Genomic DNA, 13938 nt, shown 5'->3' with positions numbered 1-13938 from the left:
TTTTCCCCAACTCGCACTGAGATTGCAAAATGTATCTGTATATATCTCCTTTCAAAAATGGTTCAAATAGGCTTTGTGATCTTGCATGCGGTCACAGTTCTTGAAATGTTCCATGTATACTTGAAAGGATTATATATAACCTAATCCCTTGGTATAAGGTTCTCTTGATCTGTTACATAAAGTTTAAATTTGGTTTTCAAAGCTTTTGCATTCTTACCAAAGTCTCTTTTCTTTCTTTCTTTCTTTCTTGTTTTTTGTCTGCTTGATGTAACAGTTGCTGGGAGAGCTGGTTTAAATCTACCAGATTTAAACTGTAGACTTGTCAATCAATCATTCCTTTAATTTTTTTCAGGTTCTTCTTTTTGTGTATAGTGTTTGGATATTTCAACTATTTGGCTCGAAATGGTTTTACTTCTTGGATTTTTAAATAATATTAAAGAAATACTGATGTTTCTTTTTCTTAAATTCTGTTTTCTCTCATGTAACTAATGCTTTTAGCTACTGTAATGGGGGCAGCTCTGGTATGTTTTTATCTACCTGTTTGTTTTAAGTTTTCCTGCAGTGTTCCTTAGCTGTGTCTCCTACAGGTGGTGTGGAGCTAGTCTGTTTAACCTATTTACATTTATGCTACATACCAATTCTTTAAATGTGTTTCTACTCATTATTCTGAATTTTCTGAACATAACTTCTTTTCACTGTCTGCTTCCAGCCCCCCTCCACGCCCTTCTACAGATGCGTACGTTGTCTCTATTCTTTTGCTTGCCTCTGCTTCTACCCTCCTTTCCTCATCTCCATGTGCTCACAGATTGAGAAGCTACAATAGATACAGCCAGGTTAGTTGTCCATCCTACATACAGTATATTTTTCCTACTTTGAAACATTATTCTTATTTCTAGCTGGTTCACTGCTGATCAAAATAAAACGTAGTTCCCAGCTTCCTTGGCAACTACATAGAGCAAATGGGCTACAGCTGCAACGCTGGTGAGCTTCCTAGGAAGTCTCTTTAAGATGGAGGAAGCTCAGCAGCTATTACAGACTAGAGGGAGGGATGCTAAGCCCTGGGATGAGACAGAAGAAACACAGAAGGACCCAGGGTCCCTAACCATCCCGGCACCAGCCCTGGCAAGCTGTCTCTGATACTTGGTTGACACGAGAGAAGTGACACCTCTCTTCCTTAAGTCACTGATTTGGAGGTCTCTTTTTTTCTCAGATGCAATTACTGATACAAAAATTACAGGAGGTTCTAGCCTTTTTAAAAGTCACATTTAACTACCAGTTTAAGAAAACAAAACAAAGATTTTTTTTCTACTTAAGTAAATGTTCCAAAAATTCAGCACTCATTCCATTTCCTGTGTCACATATGCCTGCCTCCTAACTTCACTCTGCTTCTTGCTGGATGGAACAGGCTAATGCTGATATGCACAGCAGCTGGGTTAAAAAAGAAACGCATCCTCACGGCATGCCAGCATGTGGTGCCAGTGTCCTTACCACTGCCTTTCTGAAGGCATGAGCAGACAAAGCCAACACACAGAGCTTCTGTGCTGTCACCTGAGGTCAAAGTGTCTTGAATGGAAATAGAACGCTATTCAGCAAATGCTTTCTTGTGCGCTTTGCCTAATTTATCCTCAGTAAAGCAACCAGAAACAGTATAGATTTCAATTAGAGAGGAAGTTAAAAAAAAATTAGAGAGGAAGTTGATTAAAAAAAAAAGGTAATGCAGAAGAAAATATATCAGAAAAGCACCAAAAGAGAAAGATAAAAATGAGGCATCTAAAAATAATGAGTCCCAGGATGCTGCCTAATTTATCAAACTTGTCAACAGTAGCAGTTAAGAGTAGAAATCTGTTCTTAAAGGAAAAAAAAATGGATCAAACTACAGTTCAACAGCATTAGATCTCAAAAGAACAATAAAAAGCAGAAATAATCATCAACAATATATCTTTATATTTCCACTATTTTAAACAATGAAAAAGCAACACTTATGTAACAAGCTCTTGTCTAGAAATCTCTTCTGGTCATGTTGTCTTCAAACACATTATAGACATGATTCATTATTCCAATTTAAGTATTTCTCCTTGCCCTGTCATCAGGGCAGGTCCAATGTGTCATTCTGTCAAACATTTTAAATCTTTTTATGTTTTTAAAATCTCATTAAGATTTTCCCCTTGACCATGTTAGTAGAATAAACAGCTTACATTTAAGAAAAGGTTTCAGTCGAGACATCAACAACTATTTTGCTCAGACCATTTTACCCAAAAGAAGTAAACCATATACATTCTATGTAAAAAAAAAAAAAAAAAGGCGGGGGATGTCAAGAAGAAATCTACAAGTTCAAATGGATGTTTAGATAAGAAGAGTTACCTTTGAAGCAAGGTTGTCCACCAGAGCGATCATAGAGTTCTTGAACAAGGTGGCAGCAGTCAGAGGCCGCTTGGTCACTTCTGTGATGCTCAGCTTGCCTTCAGGCCACATGTTCTTCAGCACTGGATTTGAACTGAGAGGTACAGGAAGAGCAATTCAAATGCTGTATTCAAATAAACTGGAGAAATGTTGCTGGACCCTTCTGTCACACTGTATCCTGAGGGTTTACAACCAGACCACAGACTGAACTCCCAAGAGGCCTTTCTGTTTCTTTCTTGGTAAAACGATTCCATCCGGAAGAATCACGTTCAAAGGGTCATCACCTCTGCTGCACTGCCGATCAAGAATTTTCCAAACTTCAGTATGCTACAAAATTCTGAAGTATTTATTTGAAAGACAGCTAACAAAGAGAGCTCTCTGTTTGCTGGTTCATGCCTTAGGGGCAGGCCAGGTTGAGTGGTGGGGACGAGCATCTCAGCTAGCGCCTCCTGCCTCCCAAATGCATTAGCAGGAAGATGGATGGGAAGTAGAAGCATGACTTGATTCCAGGTGTTTTTATGTGGAATGTGGGCATCCCAAGTGGCAGCTTAACTTGTGCCACAATGCCAGCTCCTACAAAAAAATCACTACGCTTTTGTAAAGTAACACTATATACTATTAACTGGGACGGTCACGGTTAGTATGGTTGTTTTTCATATTTGCGAACATAGAACTAACTGGTTTTGTGATGGTTAAAAGATGAGGACTAATCATTAGTTGGAAAAATGCCATCCAACACCATGGCAGGAAACACAGAAATTTACAATCACCTAATTAAAATAAATATTCATGTAGTATACATACTATAAGAAGTCAGATCTTTACAAAAATACAGACTAGGATTTAAAATAACCATTTTAACTCTGACTTCCAGCAAATCCCTTTACTGCTGTTGGATGTGTGAGTGCTCGTACAGGTGTATGAGCACACTGGCAGCTGAAATATTTTATTGAATTGACACCAAGATTCTTGCACTGTAATTCCAAAAAATGTATGTCAGGCCACGTCTCATGCTAAAGACTGTATATTCATTATTTGCTTTATGGAGTTTTTTTAAAAACATGTGCAGTGATCTCAACAGTGATTTTCTTGGTTTCGTTTTGGGTGTTTTTATTTTTAACTAATTGTAGCTTGAAATATTACTTGCTTCCTGGAAACATTTCTCCTATCACAAATATTTTTCTTTAAAAAATGGATGGGAAAGAAAGGGCTTGAAGAGAGGAATGAACTCACATGGAAATGCATTGATAATGTGCTCAGTACTGCCCAACTGCCATTTTGCCCACCTTTTTTTTTTTTAACCTTCGCATTAAAAGGGAGAAAGCTGTTTTAGTTCCCCAGAGCACCTAATAAACTGCTGTACACAGGAACTCAAAATACTAGCTGCAATATGAAAAAATGGATGACAACAGAGGAAAGAAGATAAATGGGGACATGGGGTCCGACTGGGTCTGGGAACGTAGCCAGAGCAACAGCCCAGCCCTGGCCATCAACAGCAGGCAGTGTCAGGTACCAGGAGAGGGGCCATAAAATAATGCAATGAGCCACGGCTCATGGACCCAGTTTTATCACTTTAAATTTGTAGTCTATAATTTTCCAATCATACAGTTACATCAATAAAATGGCCACATAAATGTATATTGTTTTCCCTTAACTTTTCCATTTTGTCTTTAGCGCAGAGAGAGAATTTAAGACAAAAGCTCTCAACTTACGGTACACATGGTACTGACTTGCCTTTTAACACCTACTGAACAGAACTATCCCAAGACAGAATGCTGTGTACTTTGAGAGTTTTGACACATGGGAAATAATTGAACATCACTACTTTGGATTTATGCCATTTCTACCCCTAATGCTTTTTCCACCTTGCTACTATTGGCTACTGCTCCACACAGGCTATTCCAGTGCTAGGCTGCAAATGGAGGGAGGACAGCAAACAAGCACATTTACGAGTATAGATCAAAAAGTTAACAGAAAGAATGGACAATGAGTTTATTCTGGTGCATATAAAAAATCCACGCATACCTTTTTATGGTATGCATTTTCCATAAAATGTTTTAAGAACCTGATCTTAGGGGCTGGCGCGATGGCTTGGTGGCGATATCTTTGCCTTGCACATGCCAGGATCCCATATGGGCACCAGTTTGTGTCATGGCTGATGCACTTCCCATCCAGCTCCCTGCCTGTACCCTGGGAGAGCAGTGGAGGATGGCCCCAGGTCCTGGGATCCTGTGCTTGCACGGGAGACCCGGTAAGCTCCTGCTTTGGATTCGCTCAACCTTGGCCGTTGAGACTGCTTGGGGAGTGAGCCAGCAGATGGAGGATCCTTCTGTGTCTCTTTCTCTCTATGGATCTGCCTTTCCAATAAAAATAAATATATATATATAAAAAGAAACTGATCTTAAACGACAGAATTGTTTGAATACCAACAGACAGAGAATCCTTAAAAGTTAAACAACTTTTAGGATAGCAGGTTCTAAATATCATATTAACAAAATAATTTTCAAACATTTAAAATCTAGAACCCTTTCCTTAAAAAAAAAAGATTTATTTTTATTTATTTGAAAGGTAAAGAGAGAGAGCAAGATCTGCCATCCATTGGTTTATTCCCCAAATAGCTGTAATGGCCAGGCTTGGCTAGGTCAAAATCAGGAGCCAGGAGCTGCTTCCAAACACTGGGGCATCTTCTGTTGCTTTTCTAGGCACATTAGCAGGATTTTAGATCAGAAATGAGGTAATCAAGTCTTGGACCAGTGCCCAAATGGGATGCCAGTGTTGCAGGTGTTAGCTTAACTGTTTTTGTCACAACACCAGAACTCTTTTCTGAAGGGAAAAACTTATCCAGAAAACCACCTTGTTTAAGGGAAAGTAGAGGGCCTGGCATGATAGTCTAGTGGGTAAAACCTTGCCTTGCATCCACCAAGATCCCATATGGGCGCCAGTTCATGTCCTGGCTACCCTACTTCCCATCCAGCTCCCTGCTTGTGGCCTGGGAAAGCAGTAGGGGATGACCCAAAGCCTTGGGACCCTGTGCCCATGTGGGAGACCCAAAAGAAGCTCCTGGCTCCTGGCTTCAGACCAGCTCAGCTCTAGTCACTATGGCCACTTGGTGAGTGAACCTCAAGACAGAAGATCTTTCTGTTTCTGCTCTCTGTAAATCTGCCTTTTCAATAAAATTTAAATAAATCTTATTTTTTTAAAGAAAGAGCAAGCAGATCTCTAGCTTATGAGACAGTAGTAGAGTAGCACCTGGCATGCCACTGCTCGCTCCTTTCCTGCTTTTTTTTTTTTTTAAGATTTATATTATTTTTAATAGAAAGTCAGATACACAGAGGGGAGGACGGACAGAGAAAATCATCTTCAGTTGGATGGTTCACTCCCCAAGCAATCACAATGGCCGGAGCTGAGCCACTCTGAAGCCAGAAGCCAGGAGTTTCTTCTTGGTCTCACATGTGGGTGCAGGGTCTCAACCCTCGACTGTTTTCCCAGGTAACAAGCAGGGAGCTGGATGAGAAGCGGGGCTGCCTGGATTAGAACCAGCGCCCACATGGGATCCCAGTGCGTGCAAGGTAAGGACTTCAGCCGCTAGGCCACCACGCCGGGCCCTTTTCCTGCTCTCTTTACACTCACACGTGCACATACACACATGTCTGTGTTCCACAAAAGCAAACCTCCAAGAATCATACCGACACACTCAAAGAAAGAAGAGAGTCTGGTTAGTCCTGGAGGCATCAGAAAGTCTCCACAAGTAAAGAGAACCCATGCAGGGACAATCTAGAAGCATGGTTTTACCCTGAAAGATTTCAAGACTTCCCATCTCACTGCAAGAGTTTTCAAAGTACAGAGATGCTTTGCAAAATTCATGGAAAACGAGTATTAAGAACAAACCTTATATGGGTTTAAAAATGTTTCTATACCCCAAATAAACTGGTCTCCCAATTCCATTTTCTATGAACTTTCGGAGGGGCTTGTACTTTTGGCAAGATCATCCCTGTCATGAAATGGAGTCACTCTAGTGTACCTTTAATGATAGGGTTTATCTGAGGGCCTGTGTTCTCTACTCACCAGGTAACTCCTTGGGGAACAGTTTTCACTGACAATTAATAAACAAGAATTCTCACTGTTATCTTGACCTCACAAGCAGGCTTTACAATGGGAAGGAATGCCTTGTTACATCAACACATGTATTGCACTCCACGTGGCTATCACATTCTCCCCTGAAAACAAATCCACGTGTCCACCACATGAGAACCCACCACTGACAGCTTCTGTCCTCAGTGAGCATAACCTCTGGGCCGTGATAGGTTTATGGAGGTACAATCAAAGACGGACTCCCAATGGAACTCTTAAATCTATTTTGACAATAGGATACTGGACTCTATGCCATTGTCCACACCTACAATGTCAGAATACATTTAAGTATTAGAATGATGGACCTGAGACTGTTGATAAAGGATTATACTATTATAATAATACAGAGGAAATCAGTGAGGGGGAGGGAACTGGGGAAGGGAGAAGAAAAATCCAGAGCCTATAAATTGTACCGTAAATCAAATAATAAAAAACTCTTTTTTTTTTTTTAAAGCGAGGGAAGGAAAAAAGTTTATGAAGGTACTGAGTATCACCTCACACAGCCTCCAGGCACAACAGCCCTGCAGCACATCAGAAAACTGCCTCTGGTCAAACAGGGCAGTTTTCCCAATTTGAGCTTTTAAAAGTTTCTGTAACTAATCTGACAAAGTCAGCATTGGAAGTCCTTTCTCACACTTCTTTCCCCCATCCCCAGCTGTGACATTCTTTCCTCTACCTTGTTAAAGCGGGCACTTCTAGCATTCTTTGAGAGCTCAACATCTGCACAGATCGATCACTTCTTGGCAAAACATTTTGAATGCACTGTCTACACACAATGTCTCCACATCCCCATTTCCTGTATTCTCCTGAGTGCTTGTCTACCAGACCTCATCCTTCACCTTTCCATGGAAACCAACAATGTCAGAGTCTCAACAACCATGACAGTCAGCACATCCAACAGCCAACCTCGGTCCTCAGGTCATTCCTGCTTTTGTCACGGGTTACCTTTTTCTCCCCTTTTCTTCTTCTTCTTTTTTAAAAGATTTATTTATTTTTATTTTATTTATTTATTTATTTTTTTAAAGATTTATTCATTTTATTACAGCCAGATATACACAGAGGAGGAGAGACAGAGAGGAAGATCTTCCATCCGATGTTTTTCACTCCCCAAGTGAGCCGCATCGGGCCGGTGCTGCGCCGATCCGATGCCGGGAACCAGGAACCTCTTCCGGGTCTTCCATGCGGGTGCAGTGTCCCAATGCATTGGGCCGTCCTCAACTGCTTTCCCAGGCCACAAGCAGGGAGCTGGATGGGAAGTGGAGCTGCCGGGATTAGAACCGGCGTCCATATGGGATCCCGGGGCATTCAAGACGAGGACTTTAGCCGCTAGGCCACACCGCCGGGCCCAATTTATTTATTTTTATTACAAAGTCAGATATACAGAGAGGAGGAGAGACAGAGAGGAAGATCCTCCATCTGATGATTCACCCCCCAAGCGACTGCAATGGCTGGTGCTGCGCCGATCCGATGTTGGGAACCTGGAACCTCTTCCGGGTCTCCCACACGCAGGTGCAGGGTCCCAAAGCATTGGGCCATTCTCAGCTGCCTTCCCAGGCCACAAGCAGGGAGCTGGATGGGAAGTGGAGCTGCCGGGACCAGAACCGGTGCCCATATGGGATCCCGGGGCGTTCAAGGCGAGGACCTGAGCCACTAGGCCACTAGGCCACGCGGCCAGGCCCTCCCCTTTTCTTCTTAAGGCATTTTCTTCTTGGCTTGGCTGATGTCACACCAGACTACTTCCTCAATGGTACATTCCCACTGTCCTTGCTAGCTCCTCCTTCCTTGCTCGATTATAAATGTGGGAGTATCTAGTGGATTAGGCTTTCAACCTCTTCTCTTTCGTTCTGTCTCCACACTCACTCCTAGATAATCTCACTGAGTCACAGGCCTTTAAATACAGTCAATATAGGCATAGTCATGAATTCATGTCTCTATCCCACCTTTCCCTGAGACCCAGATCCACAAGGGCAGTGGCCTGTCTGGCGCTTTTAACCAGATGTCCAGCATGCACATTACACATCACATCCCAATCAAAATTTTGGATTTCGGGGTGGGGATGGGGAAGGGAAACCCCAATGCCCATTAAACTGTGTCATAAAATAAAGAAAAAAGAAAAAAATTTTGGATTTCCACCATCAGATTTTCTGTTCTTCCCACTTCTGGCTCAGGCATCACCTTCGACCTCGGTCTTTCACCCACAGTACACATCTCACCCACCAGCTAATCTGCAGTTTACTTTCCAAGTAGCCTCTGATCTGACCACTTTTCCTTACCTGTTGCTACCACCCGTCTCAGTGTGGAGTATAAACCACCTTCCTAACTGGTTTTGCTGTTCGCACTCTGTTCTGTCATAGCATGTGTTTTACACAGTACCTACTCCTCACTGTTCAGTCACCCTCGTCTGTTGTGGCCAATACCTTCAAGCTCACACCCACCTCAGGAACTCAGTACCAGCTACTCCCTAGGCCTGGGATGATCTTCCCCCCAAAGCCCATACGGCTTCCTCCTCAACTTCAGTCAGGTCTCTGTTCAGATCTTGCTCTCTCCAGTAGGTGACCCGTTTTCTCCATCCTGCCTACAATGGTTCCTTGTCCTGCCTCATCTGCATATTTCAATCTCTTACCTAACTTATTTTACTGCACAATATTTGTCCTATCTGAATTTGTTTGTTTACAAATTGTCACTGCCCCTAGGCTGTACACTCCATGCCATGAGGACAGGACCTGTCTACACTGTCTTCATGGCTGTGTTCCAAGGCATGAACGTGTGGCTTGAAGGTGCTCATTACGGTTTTGATAATCTAATCCGCAACTGGCCGTGGACACTGAAATGAATGAATATGGCTCTCTAATCTATGAGAAGCTGACCAAGGACTCTTTTGCTCAACCTTGTTTGCAAAATATTCACGGTGGGTTCAAACAGGCTATCATTTGCCTGGTTTCATCTTGCCACAGCTTTTCCACATTTGGTGGGTTGTAAGAAGGGTCTATACACATGTTTGGTCAGGATCAGTGTTCCCTGGGAGGCAAAAACATGACTGTGGACATGTGAGTTTGAAAAGGGGATTAGCTGGGCCACAGGTCACCTGAGACTTCTTGCATCACAACTGGCCTTCCCTGGAAACTGGTGAGCTCAGTTCTCTCCTGATGTTCTCGGGATATTGGTTCCAGGACGTCACGTAGATACCAAATTCCACAGATGCGCAAGGCCCTACATAAACTGGCAAACTGTTTGTATGTAACCTACACAATCCTCCCTTATATTTGAAATGATCTCAAGATTACTCATAATAACAAATACAACAAATGCTATGCGAGTAGTTGTTAGCCTGTACGACTTAGGAAACAATCACAAGAAGACACCCACACGTGCTGGGCCCCAATGACACTTTTTTAAAGGTATTTTTGATCCATGGGTGCTTGAGACAGTGGGTCCAAACCCGCAGCCAGAGACAGCTGAATGCATGGATTTGTATAACCAGAACAACTATTACTATTTCATTCATTGAGTGTGAAAATGGACAAGAAAATCTGCCAGAAACACTTAAAATCATCACACGGAAGTAATGTGCATACATACACTAGTGTGTATTCTGCAATGTATGTCAGGGAGCTTGACATAAAGATAATTAAAACTGCAATCTTACCTGTTATACATGAGACGCTTGAAATCTTGAAACAAAGTGTCTTTATTTTTGTCAATAAAACCAATGACAGAATAGCTATTGGGGAAACAAACAGAAAACGTACATTATTCACTGTACACGAGCCACAGTTAGGCTTTGCTAGACATATGAAAGCCTTCCCACCATTTATTACGCAATCAACCATCTAAAAAGCTGATAGTGACCTCCTGTCCTATTTTAGGAGAGTCCAAACTCACCCACTCAATAGAAGGGACTTTGTTTCTGTTTTTCTAATGAGTGAATACTGACAGGACAACCACAATCAAGGTCATCAGTTTCTACTGCTTTACTGCTTACCTCAAGAAGATGACTTTTAGAGATCTGTGTCTATCCTCCTGCATTCCTAAGATAAAAGCAAAACAGCCACACACAGGAACTAACCACAGTGTCATCATAGGGAGGTCAAGTGGCTGCCTAGGGATCACTCAGTGCTCAGGGTGGGATAAGAGAATCCAGGAACTGCAAAGGACAGTGAGAATTAGATAAGCCAAGGAGACAAAGGCAGAACACAACACGGAAAACCGATGAAATGGAGAGGCAGAAGCATGTACATGACAAAGGATGAGGGGGCGTGGAGGGAGGAGGCAGATGAGCTAGGTCTTCAGGGTCCCGTAGGGCCACAGCTGGGGAGGAGAGTGCGGGTGGGAGAACCACTGTTGCGATGACTGGTGATGAGAGTAACTGGGACTCTGCAGGGGAGCTACAGCAAACAGTAAACTCCACAGGCCACTGTTCCTTGCATGTCTGCTCTCTTCTCTGCCTGTGTCTTCTTTCCTGGTAATCACAGCAGTGCTAACAACTCCCAGATCTCTAGCCTTGGTTCCTTGCCTTACACACCTACTTCTGTAAGAGCTCCTGTGGGCTGTGCTGCCCATCAGTGCTTTAAGGCCATCACATCCACAAGTATCTCTTGGCCTGGCCCAACCTCGCTCTTCTTCCTAATACTTTCACATTTGACCCTGTGCTGAAGTCCCCTGAGTCTTAATCTATTATCCAACTCACACAATTCAAATTTCAAAGCTGCTTATTTCAGATTGTAAGATTTATTGTGAGTTGATCTCTAAGTCCTTTTCTAAATATTTCTACAATCTCGGCTACAAAAAAGGACGTAAGTCAATCAAATGGATGTTGTTTCCACTTCCTGAAAATTTTTAAACACACTTCCCACTTCTTTCCATGAAAATAATTACTGGTATGCAAATCAGCATTCGTCTTATCACACACAGCAAAAGTATTATGCCATTTCCTTGCTCTGAATTGCAGCAACACCTAATGCTACTACTCCTACTACTCTGAAAATTATTTGAGACTATCTTTATCATGTAATTGGGTGTGTATTTCCAGGCTTAAACACACATACACACACTCACACATGTTTGCTTACATCTTATACTGTGAGGCTTTGTGCGCAAGGATTGTACTTTATAAAGGACTGTGCACACAGAAGATACTCAGTGAAAACCCAGAAGTGCTTAAAGGGAGACGTCTGAGACACAGAGCAAGAGTTCTGCACTGGAGAGTCTGGTTATCTCATTGTCTCAGTTCTTCCACAGACTAGAAATGTGACCCTGGTGTCACATAATACAATGTAATTAATGAAGTAAAAAAAAAATGTGACCCTGGATAAGAAGTTCATTTAATCTGCACACGTTTCTTCACCAATGAGACAAAAGCATGGTCTTAGGTCAATCCTGAAGCCCCTGTCTCGCTCTGAGTTTGAAGCACTATGAGCTACAGGAAGTGCCTTTGGGTAAGGCGTGGGTTTCCAGGGGGATGTATCTGCACTGGATTGTCCTCCTCTTTTCAGGATTTTGCAACCTAGGAAAGGCCCAACAAAGTGGAAAATTGTGCCATTTCAGTACTAATGGCTAGACTGACAGATGGGGTAGTAATGTTGAATCACATTGAGATTCTAGAATTTTCACTTAAATCATGAACAGCTATTAAAACTCCACATCTTTTTGGCACTTAGAGAACTGACCTTTTGCTATTTTTTTGTTTGTTTATTCTCGCCCTGTAATGAGTAATGAGAAAAGAATCCCTAACATAAAGAATAAGGAAGAGAGTTTTCTAGACATGAAGAGTGATGTTCAATGGGCAATGAAACCTACTAAATATAGTAGGTTGAGAAATACCTGCCTCCCCAAAAGATATCCACATGAAATCCCTGCAACTGGGAAATGTCAGCTCCTATGGTACAAGATGTGATTACGGTATGCATCTTGACAGGGAAAGCTTACCCTGTTTTATTCGTGGGCCCTCATGCTGTTGTCTGTGTCCTGTGAGACGGAGGCCCAGGGAGACTAACACAGACACGCGGGAGAGGCAGTGAACACTAAGGGACATCTGTGGCTGGCAGACGAAAGGGACAAATGCTCCTTGAGGGGAAGTATGGCCTTCCTGACACCTTGAACTTTTGGTCTCCAGGCTGCACAAGATCAAGCAGTTACAATAGTCCTCAGAAGCTAATGTGCCATGGTAGCTATACATCTGAAACATGTTCTTATAAATTTCTACCTATATTGCACTGTAATCAGGAAATGCAGCCAGCAAGGATTTTGTAGGTGTTTCCTATAGTGGTTAAGATGTTGTTTGGGACAACTGCATTTCATACTGGAGTGTCTGGGTTTGACTACTGGTTCCAATCCCAACTCCAGCTTCCTGTTCATGTTGCTCATGCATATCCTAGGAGGCGGTAGGTGATGATTCAAGTACCTGGGTCCCTGTCGCCTCCACACGGGACACCTGGTTTGAGTACCTAGATCCGCCTGGCTCAACTCTGACTATGCAGGTATCTGGGGAATGGATCAGTGGATGGAAGTTCTCCAGCTGCCTCTGTCTCTGAACACGTGCCTTTCAAATAAACAATAAATTTATTAGGATCTGGATTAAAATAAGTTTGTTTCTCAAAATATTTGAGAAATAACACAGGAAAACTGGGTTTTGCTTAGTCAGGCAGCTATCCCACCTCCTGCAGTTCTCTCTGCCTGCTGCTGTTGCTTCCACAGCCCTCGCTCTCGGCGCCCCTTCCTCATTCACTGCCCTGACCTCTATCTTGTAGTTTTAGGACTCAAAGCAGTTGTCAATTCCTCCAGCAACACTTCCCCATATTCTATGCTCTAAACTAATTATTCTTTCTTCCTGCTCCCATAATGCCCTGGCTCCTCTATTCTGACCCTTCCCACTCTTCATTGTGATAACCTTTGATGCTTTGGCTTGTTTTCTCCACTGAACTGCTAGTTTCTCCTGGGCATGCCCCATCATAGCTCACTCCATAACATGCTTCCATGCTTTACTGGCCCATCTGCTGATGTCTGCTGAGAACCAACTACCCCGGGAGGCATGCATGGGCACAGAATGAGTGCTCAATGCATGTCTGAAAAGCAAAAAATGAGTGAAGCAATGCTGAGAGATTAAAATACACTGACATTCAAAATGACTGAAAAAGCAAATGAACAGAAAAACAATGTGTATGTCCCTGGTCATATTTTCTGAAGTGGAGGTGCATGCAAAATGTCATGTTATGTACCAAAATAAGATACTCACACAACATCACCTGCATAATGTTTTATCCTAAAATCTCGATCAAATTCCAGGAGTTTGTCCGAGGCACAGAGCTAAGAAACCAAGAAGGAGATTATTTTAAAAACTGACCTTTTCAACTTTTCTAAAACTACATTTCAATTCAATATGATAATGATGTCACAAATCATGATATCATG

The 13938-nt window shown here is 42.5% G+C and overlaps 1 protein-coding gene across 1 annotated transcript in view; it reads right to left on the bottom strand.

Moving 5' to 3' along the window:
- The window catches only part of MYO1D (myosin ID), a 310619-nt gene that overhangs the window by 175242 nt on the left and 121439 nt on the right, over positions 1–13938 (bottom strand). Inside the window, exons 12-14 of the mRNA XM_004593874.3 lie at positions 13763–13833; positions 10178–10252; positions 2362–2494 (exon numbers count right to left, since the gene is read on the bottom strand). Of these exons, the coding sequence (XP_004593931.2) occupies positions 2362–2494; positions 10178–10252; positions 13763–13833 (279 nt within the window). The remainder of the gene's footprint in view (positions 1–2361; positions 2495–10177; positions 10253–13762; positions 13834–13938) is intronic.

This window comes from Ochotona princeps, chromosome 17, assembly GCF_030435755.1.
Source record: "Ochotona princeps isolate mOchPri1 chromosome 17, mOchPri1.hap1, whole genome shotgun sequence".
In the NCBI taxonomy this organism is placed as follows: domain Eukaryota; kingdom Metazoa; phylum Chordata; class Mammalia; order Lagomorpha; family Ochotonidae; genus Ochotona; species Ochotona princeps.
Note: the sequence above shows the minus strand (reverse complement) of the source record. Positions and strands in the feature narration are given on the sequence as shown.